Source organism: Paralichthys olivaceus, chromosome 1, assembly GCF_024713975.1.
Source record: "Paralichthys olivaceus isolate ysfri-2021 chromosome 1, ASM2471397v2, whole genome shotgun sequence".
Taxonomy (NCBI): domain Eukaryota; kingdom Metazoa; phylum Chordata; class Actinopteri; order Pleuronectiformes; family Paralichthyidae; genus Paralichthys; species Paralichthys olivaceus.
In genome coordinates, this window is record NC_091093.1 from 13,506,869 (window position 1) to 13,524,383 (window position 17,515).

A 17,515-nucleotide genomic window follows, 5' to 3' on the forward strand; every position below is an offset into this window, starting at 1 on the left:
GAAGAAAAACATGCACAGGCGGATTCTCTCTTTTTTAAGAGAAACAAGACCCGGCATCATCTGACTATACTTAATGATTGGTTTTGCTTTATTAAATTCTAAAAGGACAAGAAGGATGGTACTTAACATGCACCCTACTGACACAGAGGCAATTCAGCCATAGATAGAATGAAAATAATATTGTTCATGTGCTGTTCACAGTTCATGTTCATATCTAATTTCACAGTTGAATTGTAACATCCAATCATGGACATACATGATTGTTTAAACATGAAAATGTCCAATCATTTTGAAGTATGCATTGAAAAAATCTTTTACCATATTAATAGAATACATGATAGCTATGGGATCTTGCACTAAGAAGGGATTTAAACCCATGGTGGGAGGAAGCCTAATGTAGCCAGATTTGGATTGTCTGAACACTGATGTGTAATTTGTCTGCATAAACCCGTCCTCTTGTCATTTTGGCATTGACGGGAAAAGGCTGCATTTTCCGCCTAATCTCTTTTTCTGCACTCTACAAAAAATGACAACCAACGCAAGCCCTTCATATTTCAGTCAGTATCATTATCATGTACAGTGACGCTGACAGTTGTGATAACATTGTTGTTACATTAGTTTAGGGAACATTCATATGTAAAAACAGTCATCAACATAAGTGCAAAAAAATTGAGCTTGGCACAAAAAAAACTAAACATTCATGCATATAAACTCCCTCATACATTCTTATATATGCTCAAGTGACATGTACAGTAGATCTCAATGTACATGATCATTTTTTATAGTGTTATGGTCCTTTGGATTTTACCTCAAGTCTTTGCAGGATTTTCACTTTACTATACTGTGTGTTAACATGAACCTCTATTAACAATATGGTTCCAAGTATATGTGCTCTTTTATTACTTTACATCACTTCTTCTGTCTTTTGCTTCTTCTCATACCTCTCTCCTTCTCATTCTTTCTATTACTTTCTCCTTCATTCCTGTATTTTTGAATTTGAACACAGAATGGCTTTCACCTCTTCTATTTGACAGATGAGGCTTGTGAGTATTTCAAGTAAAAAGGGAGAGAAAAGAAGACAAGAAATGGAGAGAATGTGCAAAGAAAGACAAATGTAGAGAGCAAAAAAAAGGTAAAATGAGGAATTGGGGGGGGGGGGAATGAGAGGGCTAATGACAGAACAGAGAAAAAGAGACCCGCGCTTCCTCCTTTCCTTTTTATCATTCCATTAAAGTTTTATATCCATCTTTTTAATGTAATTTGGTGCCTATGAATTCCTGCCGCTGAAGAACAGACAGACAGCTCCTGTGAACATAAACTCTAGTCGTGTTGGACAGCTCCCTTTCCTCTGTCTACTCCCATGTTCACACCAGCTAAGTGATCTAAGGGTGTGTGTGTGTGTGTGTGTGTGTGTGTGTGTGTGTGTGTGTGTGTGTGTGTGTGTGTGTGTGTGTGTGTGTGTGTGTGTGTGTGTGTGTGTGTGTGTGTGTGTGTGTGTGTGTGTGTGTGCGTGCGCGCGCGCGCGCGAGGAAAGTGCATGTATGTGTGTTTTAGTGTTATACAGAGTACGAAGGAATACAGCACTGTTTTGACAAAATGATCTGAGCAGAGCTGTGCATGTGTGTGTGTGTGTGTGTGTGTCTGCATGTGTGTTTGAGAGAGACAGAGAGAGAGCATTGAAAAATGATGTTTAACTAAATTGAAATTAAAGCAGAGTGTGAGAGAGAAGAGGGAAAAGGAAAGAAAGCAGAAAATGGGACAGAAATGAGGTTGGAAGTAATGACAGAACACAAAGAATTCATGTTATTTAATGAATGAGTGACTGCATTAATAAAATAATACTTCACCTTATTCCCTAGTATTCTGTTCACTTAGCTCTCCCAGGGAAGCGATGAAGTAAAGTGAGCATAATCCCATTGTTGTTTTGCATATCAAGAGATAACTTGAATATATTATGTACTTTGATTTATACTCTTTACCTGAACATGTATTTACACATTGACTTATGATTTTTGGGGGTTAAATATAGTGAAAAATATTGCTTTGTTATATTTTTAATATTTCTTTGATAAAAGAAAGTCATCATTTCCCACAGATTTGGATAATTTGACACACCAAAATATTTCCACATTATAATTAAAAAGCCCTTTTTCACTTTGAAACTTTTTGTTTGCACTCTCTGATGCGTGGTGCATCAGAAGGTTACGTAGATTTAAATAAATCACTTCAAATAGTCAGTGTCTGAGAGGGATATTGAAACATTTTGAATGATTGACATTTCAAAGGGTATCCTGATGGTCATAGTTACTTAAAGGCTAATGCGCATCTCACATACTCATGATGTTATGGATACAAATCAAGTTCATGACCTTGGCCATACATCATCCTCTTTTTAGTTGCTTCTCTGGTGTCTTCTGTCGCGGCAATGACATTAAGTCATCCGTAGAAAAAGTAAAGATACCAAATGCAATGTAAATTCTCACCGTATTGCTTGTCACGTTTTGACACCGTGTCATAAGCATCTTGATAACAGTAAAGCTCAGCGTTTGTCCTCATTATGACTCTTAGGAGCCTCGGCTCACCTTCAAAAGCATCGTCACCCTCACACACACACATACACACACACACAAACACACTTTCACACACAAGACCCTGTGCAAGTCTAAAATAATACCCTTCCTCTTCTCTTCACGTGGCTACACACAGATTTACACGCTTAAATATACACAGATGGACCCTGATCTACACGCACATACACATGCATATGCACAGGACGCTGTCTAACATGTATACACCCACAAGTACACATGCATATGCACAAACACACACTCCTTCCTTCCTCCCCCTTTCCCAGCCCTTGTCAGTTGATTGTGTTATTACTATGCTAACCAAATCCTTATAAATGTGATTTAAAGCTTGGTGGCCTTGCACTCCTGTTTGAGCCTTCTGCTACTGTGTTTTACTGGCGCGAGGAGGAGTGAGGGTGGGAGGTGCGGGGGGACGGATGAAGGGAGAGCGGGGGAAAAAAGAGGGCAAGGCGTCGGGGAATAAAGAGGTGGGAGAGGCAAAAGGTAGTGGGAGACAAGGGAAAAGGTGCACACTTAAAAGAGGGAGGATGAGAGACAGAAAAATAGAAGAGGGATGGATAGATAAGGAGTCAGGAAACCAGAGAGGGAATAGTTGGTACACGTTCCCTCAACGCTCGTTCCCTCCTGTCCAGAGAGCAGTAAAGCGTCAGTAAAATAAAAAAAAGGAAAAAAGCATCACCTGCATCTTAAATGAAAATTTCAATTGAAAAACTTAACAGCCCTTCAAATTGCAGAATTTTACACGCGCCAGTAAAGCCTAAATAACACTCAACACTTAGAGGGAGAGAGGGGGGATGGGGGAAGGGAGGAGAGGGGGAATGGGGGGGGGGGGTATTTTGGTTGGTTGCTTGGGGCTGGATCAAGGTGACTGGATTGTGTTTGGTAGTGAAATGATTTGCAGTTTAGGACTTTCTATCTGTCTAGCGTCTCTGTGTGTCTGGTCACCATGTCTTTCTGTTCCAACAACAGACAGGACAAAGGAAGACAGGAGAGAATATTGTCAGATAGACAGAAGGATGCAGAATGTCTAATTAGACAAACGTGTAGACCGACTCCCCCACCCTCCGCAAAGATGAATGAGTACGCAGCGAGGCGCGGAGCGTGGCCGGCAGACATACACGGAGACAGACAGGGAGACGGGCTCCTTGGTTATTCGTAGGGTTCAGTGGACCTTTGGTGGTAATTGAATCAGTGTGAGTGCTGAGTAGAGCTAGCATAAAAACCTGTTAACCCAAAAGGTCAACTCTCTGCATTGTTTATTTAGCAGGGAGCCCGCAGAGAGAGGGGGAGAAAGGGAGAGAGAGACCGTGACACAATGCACAAAAAAGAGAGAGGGTGAGCGGAAAGAAGGAAAGGTGGTGGGGAAGAGGGAAGGAAGGGGTCAGAGAAAGAGAAGAAGAGAGAAAGAGGAGGAGGAAAACAGACAGAGGGAATGATGAGTTGGTGGTGGCACCATTTTTGATCTGTAAAGTCAACCAAGCTTTACATCATCGTTTTACATTGCTGTTTATTTGTGTGGGAGATGGGAAATTGTGTGTGTGTGTGTGTGTGTATTTACTTCTCTGTCCTATTTTAAATGTGCCTATACCTTTATAATATATTATCCATATCCTTTTGCTCACATGGTCACTATGATTTTAAGAAATGGGTTGAAGACATACAGGGCATCACAAATACAGTGTCAGGCAAAGAGGCAAACCTTTAACACAATGATGACATCCTGGGACAAACACTGAAGAGCAGTCGCCTCTCAATTTAACAAGAGACATAATATTTATAAAATATGCCGTGCCACACCACCGATCTCTGAAGTTATGATTTGATGTCTTGTATAAAATGAACGTATCTGTAGCATGTTGAATTTCATCCATCTTGGATCCCATTGGCTATCATCTAATGACAAATAAGCCTTTGGGGGCAACGGCCAATATTTTGGGGCTTCCTGTGTAGACAGTGGATTCTGGGCCAAGACTGTTTTCTGCTGGCTGCACAATGTTTACACTCTGACTAGTTCCTCTTAACACATGAGTCATGAGTTTTGGCTAATCTGTATTAACAGCTATCTATTCGGTCAATGTGATCCTCCACGTCTCATCTCAATACGAACTGTGTATCTGCAGGCAATCAAAGCCTGCTCAAACGCTTTTGGTCAAACCCGAAACAGAAACTAGATCTTGCCCCTCACCCACAGATTCTGCATATTCACATAGACAATATGTTTATGGAGATTACAATTTAATTTTCAGCATCATTGTATCACATTAACTCACATTGTGTTGAATCAGATCATGATGAATCGTTGCATCATAATAGGGTTGAATCATATCATACCACTGCAGTAGATACTTCACATGCATCTTCAATGTTTTGGTTTGTGAGCAATGTGTCACGATATGTATCCCATCGGCCTCAGTGATGGAGATTCTCATCCCTGCTACTAGTAAACTGTTATCTCATGTGCATGCTCACTGACACATATACATCCTTACACACTTTATATCTCATTGAGTCATGCACGCGTACTCTCTTCCTGTCTCTTCCTTGCACACACACACGCTGCCATCTGGGAAAGCCGTTAGCGGTTAGCGGTAGCACTTAGCGACGCAGCACGCTCCCTCAGTCCGCTCAGTCACCTTGATCTGCTTGCCCTTCACACAGCACCATTACTGCTATACTGCATCACTGTTGGTGTGGGTGTGTGAGTGTGCATTGGAAGAAATGTGTGTGTATGTATACGGACATGCATCTGTGTGTGTGTCCATTACAGAGCAGTACAGTGGGATGTAAATGGCAGGGGAGGCAGGGGGGGGCATTACCTTCAAATGAGCTTCCGTGTAGTGAAATATCCCTCTGACGAGTCCTCTGCAGGTTCGTATCTTTGCATGAACATGTGGAAGTCATGTGACATGCGTGTGCCTGTGGCCTTCTGATGTTCATCTCTGTCTCCCTGCATACTTCTCTTACCAGTGAGGATCATTTTTGTTCTGGACATAAGAAGTTAAGACATTTACAGGCAATCAAACTAGTAATGAACATGAAAACACAGTGGACCCAAGTTCAAATCTACAAGCTCTCGGCTCATGTTTTAAACAAAGACATGTTGCAAATGTATTAGGGCCACATAAAGGGGAAAAAACTGATTTCGAGCATAAAGTTGTAATATTATGAGAAAAAAGTTTGTTGTGAGAATGAAGGCAACGTGTCATTTTACAGGGGAAGTATCAGAGGATCATACAGTTGCATGTGTAAAAATGAGGAATGTTGAGCATCTTGTTAGGTTATACTTTAGTATAGGTATCACAAGAAACAATGACATTTTACCTTGCTGCCTATTTCGCTGCCTATTTATTAAACAGGAACAGTTTTTTTTTCTTTATTTTCTTATTAAGATTTGTTTACTCATAATATTAAAACCTTCTTCTCAATTACGACTGAATTCTTGTAATATCACAACTTAATTCTCGATAAATTACAATTTTATTCATGCAATCTCCAAATGTAGCTTTTTCTTTTTATGGCCCGAATACTCCATAGTACCTGTCATATGTAATGTTAAGCGGTTTTTTTTTGTTGTTTTTTAGCTTAAGATTTTAATCAAACCCATATTCTCGAAAGTAAAGTTTATCTTTTAGATATATCTTGGCAATTACTAAAATCTATGGTCACATGAATGTCTGTGCACATTGGCCAAAGCCAGCGATGTTAAGTTCCCAGCAGCCCAGTGTGGCCGACACATCACCTCCTGAATTTGCGGCTGAAAAGAGGAGCAGCCTCTCATTCAAACAGTCACAAGTGCTGCATAAATCCATAAATACAATCTTGGGTTGCTCGGGGAGAAATTGAGAGAGAAAGAGCCTTCCCGTGTTAATCCCTTGCATAGGGATGGCAAAATCACTCTTTGTCCTTCTGATGTCATTCTTGATGTTACTTGTCAAATAATTCTTGAGAACAAATCCCCTCACCTCACTTTTTTATTTCTCATTCTTTTTATAAGCGCACACACACACACACACACACACACACACAAAGAGTATGTTTATCTTTTGTTTTATTTCTCCTCCTCTCCCCGTTTCTTCATCTCTTCATCATCCTCCTCTTCTGCAGGTCCAGGACCAGTCGACAGCCCAACGGTGTCAGGCTTTCATCCTCGAAGTGTAACAGTTACCTGGGTTCCTCCTTTGCAACCAAATGGCATTATCACCAATTATACCCTCCATCTTTGGCCCAGCTTTGTCTCTTCTTTAGATTTCAATCCCAGTTCCATTTCCAGAACAACTGTCAACTCCAGCTTGAGTCCAACATCTGGCCTGTTGTCCAGTACTGAGGGTGCTAACGTCAACTCAGTTAAAAGCCTCAGGCCAACATCCAGCCTAACCTCCTCTGACTCAAACCACATCTCCATGTCCACTTTCAACACGGGCATTAATGGCAGCTCAAGCCCAATCCAAGGCACTAAACCCAGACCTGTCCCTAAGCCCTCCTCTAGCCTGATGCCTGTTTCTGCAGAAGACAGCCATATCAAGTCTTCTCCTGTAAGCAATACAAGCCAAGCCACTGAATCCAGGACCACCAGTGTGATCCAAAGACACAGCCCTTTACTGCAAAGCCCAGACTACAATGCCACCAGCTCTAATACTGAAAGTCTTACAACACAAGACCCCTCCCACAGCCCCATCTCCAGTTCCTTAAGTGGAGTCGCAGATTTAAGATCATTCCCTCTTTCAGTCACTATTCCAGGGAACACCACCAGCTTCACTCTCCGCGATCTACTGCCATACCACACCTACAGCCTTCAGGTACTTTCTAGTGAAGTTGTAGATTATTGCTTTATGATGGCCAGTTGCAGTTACTGGTCTTTACTAAGCCTGCTCTTGAGAATAAATGCCTAGTTACAACAAGACCCGTTGGTGCAACAGGCCCCAGAAATTTCTCTGCTATAATTACAATTCTGACATTTAAATGTATTGCATTGTGATATTACAGAAGTATTCTCTAATATCTAGGTGGAAGCCTGCACCAGTGTGGGATGTTCAGTGTCTGGGATGTCTCAACATTTCCGTACCCTCCCAGCTCCCCCTGAAGGAGTTCCTGCGCCTCACCTTTACTCTGACACCCCAACCTCTGTTCTCTTGTCCTGGGGTTCACCAGAGCGGAGCAATGGACCATTGGATCGGTGAGAGATGGTCAAATGTATTTCATATTCTTCATATTTGAAATCAAGTGTTTCATTTCCACTCTATTGTGTTGGGGTTAGGTGGCTGATTGAGCGTAGAGTCACTGGGACTCAACAAATCTCCACAGTGGGCCACCTCCCACCGGAGTCTCCTCCTCTCTCCTTCCTGGACTCTTCATCAGCTCTTAGTCCCTGGACTAGCTACCAGTATCGACTTGTGCTATATAACCAGGCTGGGAACACCACAGGTAAATCTGTGAAATTAAATTAATATGACCCAGATGTGAGTAATGGAAGTTAAAGATGAATGCTTCCACCCCTTGTTTCACAATAGGATCTTTAAATGTTTTCATACTTGCAGGACCCTGGGTCAGCATCACTACCAGACCTTCGCGGCCCGCTGGTCTGAGTCCACCAAGGGTGAAGGTCTTGGGACCAGAGTCATTTCAAGTGAGGCATACTTTTTAGCTACCTTTTTTAAAGTTTGACTAAAATCACATTGGCTTGGTTTGGTAGAGCTAATACTAACCAACCCTGCCACACTGCTATTAAGAGTTAATTGTAATGCCTCATATAATATAAATTATAGAAGGTCTCTGTATCCGTGAATAAGTTTGAGCTTTATAATGTGTTTAAGTTTCTTTAAACAGAGAAAAATACGCAAAAAATGCAGTGCGACGTCAGTGAGGATCTCTTCAGTCACCCTGGGTTTGACAGAATTGGAGAGTAGAAAAGACAAAGCAATGTCAAACTGATTCTTCTGTCTTTCTCTTTTGGGATTTAATGAGAAAGAAAAACACTCAACTCAAGGTCCCCTTCAGAAAATGGGCGGGGCTGTGACCCTGTCTGAGGCAGCTTCCTTCCTGTCGGCCATTTTGAAGGAGGGGCCAGAGTTAAGTTCCAGTGCTGGCTAATCCCACATCAAGCCCCTGAAACAATATTGTATGCATATCTACACACACACACACAGACACACACATTCACAGGCCTGCACTTATGCTAACTGCAGAAAAATGCTAATGCCTGTCATCATTTAAGAACTGCCCCTGTCATCTCTGCAGCAGCACAGCTTTAGGGGTCATGGGTCCAAGAAGCAAAGTGTTCCTTCCTGGTTGTTGCTAATTGGACAGACAGACAGGCCGCTTCCTGGTTACCAGTTGACCTTGACAACACAGAGAGGATTTTGAGTATCCCCCTTCATCCTCAAAATGGTCCATTTTCTCCTCATTGTGGCATAAATCTAATTCCATTATCCAGTTTGTATTTTATTTTCCATTAGCTTGTTTTGTTCTTTTTTAAATAGAATCAGCACGTTGATTGTTGCATAACTGTGTTGTAAGAAGAGCCATGAAATTAAGCAAAATGACATCATAGATACAAAATAGAATTCTGCACAGAGGCTGAGTACAAAAACTTTTAAAAAAAAGACAAAGCCAATGCTTGTTCCACCATTGTTGAGAGTTCTTTCTCGTGTCTTATAGTTGTCTTACTTAAACTATTGGCAACACTCCCCCATGATCTCCTCTAGTACTGCTCCGTTTGAGAAGACGTGCACAGAAACAGACAAAATGAACACAGAATAGGGACAGAAGGCTCCGTCAGTTCCGGTATACCTGTACATATCTAACATTCAGCATTAATTGAGTCTTCATCTTTGTTAGTTTCTGATTCCCAGCTAGAAGTGATTAGCTTCTCATTCTGAGAGGTATTTCTGCAGAGATAGTTGGGATTTGCAGGTCATCAGTTAGTTATGCTGAAGGCCTATTGAAGAGAATTGAACTATTATTGTAATTTGGTCCCGACAAGATTTGTGATATGCCCCATAGTTTATTTTAATTACAAGACAAATCCAAGGGAACATTTTTTAACTTAATCCCAAATCCAGAGAGTTTGTTTGCAGTATGTATAAGATATAAATTTAACTTAAAATGAAAGCAATCACGTTGATGCATGTTCAACCAAATTGTAAAACTGTACTGTCAGCTACAGTGGTTGGCACCTTCTCTGTACCTTGGAGTTTTATCTCAGTATAATAACATGGATGCGCAAAAACACACACACACACACACACACATATTCTCTTTCACTCTTAACTTTATCATCTGTCTCTCACTCATATACACATATACAAACACACACACACACTTGCAGTGTGCTAGCCTTAGCCCCAGTGCACCGTGTCAGTCCTGGGTCTCCACTGTCTTCACCATCTACAGATTACATCAGGCTATTCAATCTGTAAATGACTTCCACCACAAAGAACACCCAACACGCACTTTGGGAAATGAGCTACCTAACTCAACATGACCCTGCCCATATGTGTGTGTGTGTGTGTGTGTGTGTGTTTGTCCCGTGTCACCTCTCAGTGTCACTTGTAAAATGAATATCAAGGTTGCATGAGGAATAATTATTCTTGATGTTCATTCATAATAGTCTCATCAACATTGACCACTTAATAACCTAAACACTTCTTCTCAGCAAGCTCTTAAGTGATCACTTAATGTACATGATCGTTTGTGTTTATATGTGTGTTAGAGCAGACAAAAAAACACAGGTGTGTATCTGTTTATTAAGTTTTAGAATTTGCGTATACTAGGCGTAGGTTTGTGTTTGTGTGTGGATGCAGAAATAAAACCTTTATTTTATACATAGCTCTAATTCAAATATGTAGGTGTGTGTGTGTGTGTGTGTGTGTGTGTGTGTGTTTCTCTGTGTGTGTCCCAGTTACCTTCATCTTCACTCTGAAATGCTGACAGACTGAACTGTTTCCAAATCAGATGCAGTGCTCAACAACAGCAAGCTTTTGTTTTTGCATGCAGCAATTCCATTACCAGCTGCTTTCATTATTTTACCATGGTGTTTGTGCACATGCACGTGTTTTTGTGTGTGTTTGCGGGCGCATGCGTTTGTGTCCTGTTTTAAAAGGAATCTTCTGCTCAAGTCAAAGTCTGGTTATCTTTTTCCGGAAAGGAATTGAACACACACACGCACACACACGTTTGTACTTCTATCTTAGTGAGGACACTCATTGACATAATGCATTCCCTAGCCCCTAACCTAAACCATCACAACTAAATGCCTAACCCTAATTCTAATCCTAACCCTAAAACCAAGTTCTAACCCCCAAACAGTCCATTAAAGGTGGGTCAGAAAGTGAGGACTGGCCAAAATGTCCTTACTTTCCAAAAATGTCCTCACTCCATAGGTTGTAGGCTCAAAGTAGTCCTCACAAGGATAGCTGTACAAGAGCTCACACATACACACAAACACACCTCAGCCAACCGATGGGATAACTTATCTTGGATAATTGTTATAAAGGAATAATTGAACCAAGCTTTAATTTTTTTTTCTAATCTTTATTTTTTATGCTGTATTTCAAATGAACAAATTGGAACTTAAATCTAACACACTTATTTTCCAGGTCACATGGTCGCCTCCTCTCATTCCTAATGGAGAAATTCGTGGTTATGAGATCCGCCTCCCAGAACCCCGTATATTCCATGACAGCAGCAACACATCTGAGCTCAGCGTCACAGTAACAGACCTTATTCCCTACAAAAACTACAGTATTACTGTGTTGGCGTGTTCAGAGGGAGATGGACATGTTGGAGGATGTACAGAGAGCCTGACTACTTCAGCCACCACACTGGCCACAAGCCCTCAAGGTCTTGCACCACTGTCAGTTGTGGCAGTCAGTGAGTCGTTCCTCGCCATTTCCTGGCAACCACCAAGCAGGCCCAATGGACCCAACATCAGGTAAAACTGATATTATAATGTATTTCTAACCTAAGAGGACACATTTAGATTGTATGAGTATTAGGCAGCTGAACTTAGATTCCTAATTGCTGCTCAATCTTAGCCGAGCAATGATGGAGGAAGTACTCATGTTAAACATTAGTAAACATTATACTTAAGTAAAAGAACTACATCAACTTTTACATTTGAGTAAAAGTAAGTCAGTACTTGCTTTTAAATGTAAGTAATAAACCCTTTATGAGTATTCCCTTAATGCAACTGTCTACTACATCATGGCCACGGAGGTGGGGTTAACGTTACCTGCCCGCTCTGATTGGAACAAAGGAATGAATGTAAAAATGCATTGGAGTAGAATGTTTGCTGATATATGTGGTGGAGTAAAAGTGAAAAGTACCTGAAGCTGCTTAATTACAACAAAGATACATGAAGGATATACTCAAGTACAGTAACAAAGTAAATGTACTTTATTAAGTGACACAGTAGTGTAAATCACTGCTATTGATTTTCCATAACTGCATTAAATTATTTTATTGTGTTGTCAAATTATTTGAACAATGTTCTTTTTCTCTGTTAATTGCAAAACCTGTCAATAACTGTTGAGGAAAATTGTTTTGCCTTTGCTCATCCGCCAGTCTATTGTCTGAACTTGTGTGCACACAAAGAAAGAACATAATGTACACAGAGTAGGGATGAAAAGTGTATGCATATGTAGAAATACCTTTATTATCCAGATAAACACTCAATTATCATCACAAAATGTATATTGTATGTAGATAAGATTTACCTGTCAACGGCACTTATTTCAACTGGAATCACTCAGGTTTCCTACTGTGGATCAGCATTTTTCAATTTTCAATTTCAAATGCACAAGGTAACTGGAATGTAACCAAGAGAAGGAAAAGAGAGATTATCCATCATCCAAAATCTATTGCTAATCATGAAGATCCAATATGTATGAAGCTCAGTCTGCATTACCAACGTCACTTTACATACTCTTTAATCATTGGCTATAGCCTTCAGTTAGAGACCAGACAGCTCAGACTGTAGTTTACAACATGTTAATATTAAGAGACACACTGGAGATGTTCAATTGCTGCTGAAAAAACGTAGAAAAATAGATAGGAACACGTTAACAAGCTGCTAACATGAATTCCCTGGTAATGAGCTAAGTGCTGTGCATTTTTAATCACTGTTTTCTCGCTCCCGATGCTCATCCCGGTCCGTTTTGTTCCGTCCTGTTCTACTCTGTCGGCGATTAGGCCTAAAATAAAGGTCCATTTTCCTGGCAGACGATTAAAATGCATGAGCCCGTCTCTCTGTTCTGCTCTGCTCAGCTCTGTGTGTTTGTCTAAGTGGGTTGGTTAAAAAGGCAGCATTAAGCCCTTCTCTTCTGATTACAGCAAAAATTAGCATCACTGTGGGGAGAGGAAAACACAAACCCTGCAGAAAAAAAACAACAGAGGGAGGGGTGCAGGGAGGGAGGGGTGAGATACAGTGAGCGCAAAAGAATAGAGATGATGAAAAACAGCAGAAGAGGAGGAAATGAGTGATAAGCAGAAGTCAGTTGTGTGTCTGTGTGCTCATATTGGTGCATTTCTGTACATGTGTTGTGTGTTAATGCATTCCTAAACACCACATGTGCGCGTGTGTTCTTTTATTCAAAACTCCCCTTCAGATACAAGTTGCTCAGACGTAAAACCCACCAGCCCCTGGCCATTGCCGGGGTCCCTGCAGTAACAACCGAGTCCCCTCCCCCTGCTGAAGATCTCCATCACTGGCTCCATGTTTACTCCGGCACCAAATTGTTCTACCAAGATAAAGGCCTAAGCAGGTGAGATTACTGAAATGAGCTCTAGAGCAAACGCCGCCGCCGCAGCAGACCGTGTGTGCAGAGCTGATCGGCGAGCTGCCGCTGATGCCGATCTTTTAATACCGCTCAAAGATACATTAAGCAAATATCCCAAAGAATTAAATTGTTTTTCACACAGCGTCCCCTAATCTCAGTTTGGCACTTGGTGGAAGCTGATTTTTTTCCTCCTCCTCTCTATGCTTGCTAAACGGCTCTGGGTGTACTCTTTTCACGGTTGTGTCTCTACTGGGCTTTAGTCAAGTAGTAAACTGACAATAGTCTGAACGTGTCAGCACTTTTCACTTGTTTGTTTTTCTTTATCATTGATGTCTAAGAAATAATTATATGAGAAAATAATTAGTTTAAAGATATAATATGTAATAATTCTTCATTGAAATGTCTAAAATTTACCAGACCTATGTAATATATTTTGTTGACTTAAATAATCCAAAATGTTTTCAACAATGTTCAAACCCTGAGAAATCCACAGTTTAGTTCTGTTAGCCCGTTCGACAGTTGGCTGGGTGTTCCTTCCACTGTTTGTATTGGTCACTTTTAGTGGATCATACTAAAAACTTTATACATTACCATATCAGTGAACATTTGTGCCTTTTCATTGGCAATTGTGGTGAAGACAACAATTCCCATGATCCTACGCTGCGTCACAACATCCTCAAACTGGGTTTTTTTGTTATTGTTTTGATTAAGAGAAACCAGAGGCCTGTAGTACGAAACGAGTTCAACGTACCCAGGATATCTTTCCAATATCTGGGTGAACTTAACCGCAATCTTGTTAAGCGGTCACATGAAGCTGGTTATCAACTTGTTAAGTCAACACAGTTTTGAGTTCTGAGCATGTTCACATGAAAGATGCGGCTGACTTGGCATTACACTGAGTTACGGCTGTCACATGGTAAATCTCCTGTTACCCAAAAAAAATATTTTATGGCTAAACCAATAGGGAAGGATAAAAGCCTATTAAAGTATGTCTTATTATACCACCGCTAACAAACCCAGTACATCAATATCAGTAACTCCCACAAGTATAGAAACGTCGGGTGATGCAGACAGTCTGTGGCACTGTGAGCACATTGCTCCCACTTGTCAGGATGTTCGGCTCCAGCAGCTGACAAAGGTTTATCATTCCTTCTGATGAGGATCTATATCTTTCATTAAGATACTGAATAGGTAAAAGGATTTTGTCGTTCTCTGAAGACCCTTCTTCTCTTCAGAGACTCTAACAATCCACACCCAGCTCAACTGGAAGGCTGATGTCATGTTTCAGAGGAATGGATTGGTCAGTGCAGTGGACGGTGCTTTTATACGGGTTGATCTCTTATCTCCAACTAAACCTCCAGAGCAGGTTAGCTGCCAACATAAGGGGCGATCAATGGGTTACAGTGTCAGTCAGTACTTGCAGAGGAGTTTGTGCTATGCAGTACAGTTTATAAATTTTTCTTACAGAAATATTATATCTCAACAGATTCACACGTTACGAGTACCAGCTAGTGGTCCACAATGATGTGGGCTTCTCCTCAGGAGAGGTTGTTACCGCAGTGACCATGGCGGGGGTTCCCCTCCACCCTCCATCTCTGTCGGCTCATGCTATCAATCACACCGCAGTACAGGTCGACTGGACACAACCCTGTAAGATTACCCTCTGTCTTAAACACACACACTCAAACACACAGACACGCACACATGCACTCAGTCTTTTCCCATCACAGGTTTTATTCATAAAGGTTTGAAGATCAAACTGTCTTTCACAAGGACAAAAGAGTAAACACAGACACATTAGATGCACACACAAACATATTCTCATGACATGTTCTGTGAAGATGTTTTTGTCACCTGACAATTATCAAAAAGAGACTCAAAGTGATTTTATTTTGAACTCACTCTTTCTCCCTCTGTCTTCATGTCTTTTCTCAGCTCTGCAGGACCTGCAGGGAGCGGTGGAGTCATATTTTCTCACAGTAGAGTCTCCACAGTCATGTCAAATCTTGGCTTTACCCCCTGAGATCAGCTCCACAGTGATAAGTGACCTTTGGCCCAGCAGCACGTATCTGGTGTCTTTACAGGTGTCCAACGGAGCACATAACACAACAAGGGCAATAACTAATGTCACCACAGAAGATGGAGGTATGTGTACGTTTGTGGGATTTTTTTCTTGGCAAAAAAGATTGATTTAAAAAATGTTTTTAAAGCTTGCATCCGTACTTTGTAGATGTGTGAGTGAGGGTGTGTGTACATAGTGTTAAGTACAGTGCATAAATTCAATACATCTAAGAGAGGTGCCTGTGTTAATGTGCATTTCCCTGTGTCTCTGTGCCTCACAGGAGATGTTAAACACATCATGTAGAGAGGCATGAAATCAATACAAAGTGTGTGTGAGGCAGATTTAAGGTGTGGCAAAATTCTCATTGGCACCGCATGTTGTGTTCTACCTGCCGAAGAAGACGACAAACATGGCTGTAATTACCGGACTTTACCATGCAATTTTTACATAAATAAAAGCCTATGTAATATAAATAAATAAAATAAGAAAAATCTTTCACCAAAAAAACCCCAAAACATGAAATTATCAAGAGCTTATAGTAATAAGAACAATGCCAGTCTTGATGTGCAGTAAACAGAAACCACAGAATTTAAACATTACGTCCTACTCCCTGCATACTGCACCACCCCTCACCTGAACGCTTCTGAGATTTTTCAGTTGTGAGCACGAATAACTGGAGAATCTCCTGCTGTTTTGTTGCTATGTGAAAGGGAAACTGTCTGAACCTCAATGTGCCGACGTTCTGCTGAGTTCATGTCTGAAAAGCAGCTCGTCACAGTTTTAGCTGTTTCTAAATAAAAGACTGGGCGTCGATTAGGAAGTACAATCAGCAGCTTTAAAGTATATCGCTTCTTAGATCTACGAGTAGTTATGCACTGGCTGTCATAACTGTCATCAGGCGTCGTCTTTCCGTTTCATCTTCATCTCTCCGACCAGTGTCTCAGCACTCAAGGGTTTATCTTTCACATCACTGTGTATTGTTATGTCAGAGGCCTCTCAGTGTGGCTGTTGTTTTCTGTATCAGACCTTCTCTCTGCCCACCCTCCCATCCAGTCCAGTTCCTCCTCTGTCTCAGTATAATCATATGTCAGAGGCCTCTCTCTTTCTCTCTAATCTGAGCAGTATAATAAAAAGTGCATTAAAAACATTAGAAAATCATTAGGTGCTAAAGGCAAAGTACGGCTCGTTTAACTGAGAGGGCTCTGGAGGTAATTTCATTATTTTACAGCTATAAGACTGCACACTCACACACACACACACACACCAAGGCCAAATATATTTTAACTTCTGCAGCTCAACCCTACCAACCATCCTAACATGGCCTGCAATCTATAGGGCAATGCTAACACATCAGGCCTAATTGGCAAGAAAAATGTGTGTGTGTGTGTGTGTGTGTGTGAGTGTGAGAGAGGGGCTCAGTGTGCAGTATTGCGTTGATAATGCCATCCTGCAGTAAATGAAATGTAGAGCAGTAGGTTGGGTTTAGGTAAGTGCATTGGCAGCAAATGAATTGGGTTAACTTCTCTTAGCTGAGTGCATTCTCACTTAGAATAACAGATGGAGCCTGTGCGATCTCCACTACCATGTTCACTCTACGTCTGTTTGCTTCTCTTCCTCACTGCTTGGTTCCATGATCATTTGAATTTTACAGTTAACATGAACAATACTCTCTGTTCTTTCTACCTCGCTTTGTCATTTAGTTTGATTCCTTCTCTCTATATTTTCCTTCACAGATTAACTTTGTCCTCTATTTTCTGGTGTCCTTCACTGTCTCTGTAATTCACCACCACTGTTTTACCTCCAACTCATTTCCTATAGGTTACCTCACTATATTATCACGATAGCAGTTCCAGTTTAGTATCATCTGTGGATGAAGAGAATTTCAGTCAGGGAATTAAAGGAATTAGACTGAAGGGACAGTGAAAGACAGAGAGGAGTTAATATCACAACCCAGACAGGTAAAGACTGTCTCACAGAAAGATTCACTGTTAACTATGAGATGGAATATTGTGGTAAATTGAAGAAAAGAAATTCAAACATTTCAAGAATGAACTCGTAATATTACGAGGATACAGTCATTATTTTACAAG

General features: G+C 41.0%; 1 protein-coding gene across 2 annotated transcripts in view; it reads left to right on the plus strand.

The window, feature by feature from the left end:
• ush2a (Usher syndrome 2A (autosomal recessive, mild)) overlaps nucleotides 1-17,515 on the plus strand; it is a 191,314-nt gene that overhangs the window by 101,967 nt on the left and 71,832 nt on the right. For both annotated transcript variants that reach the window (XM_069522155.1, XM_020080329.2), the window contains exons 50-57: nucleotides 6,693-7,384; nucleotides 7,592-7,761; nucleotides 7,843-8,009; nucleotides 8,123-8,211; nucleotides 11,183-11,517; nucleotides 13,193-13,348; nucleotides 14,850-15,013; nucleotides 15,299-15,508. In XM_069522155.1, coding sequence (XP_069378256.1) covers nucleotides 6,693-7,384; nucleotides 7,592-7,761; nucleotides 7,843-8,009; nucleotides 8,123-8,211; nucleotides 11,183-11,517; nucleotides 13,193-13,348; nucleotides 14,850-15,013; nucleotides 15,299-15,508 — 1,983 coding nt within the window. The remainder of the gene's footprint in view (nucleotides 1-6,692; nucleotides 7,385-7,591; nucleotides 7,762-7,842; nucleotides 8,010-8,122; nucleotides 8,212-11,182; nucleotides 11,518-13,192; nucleotides 13,349-14,849; nucleotides 15,014-15,298; nucleotides 15,509-17,515) is intronic.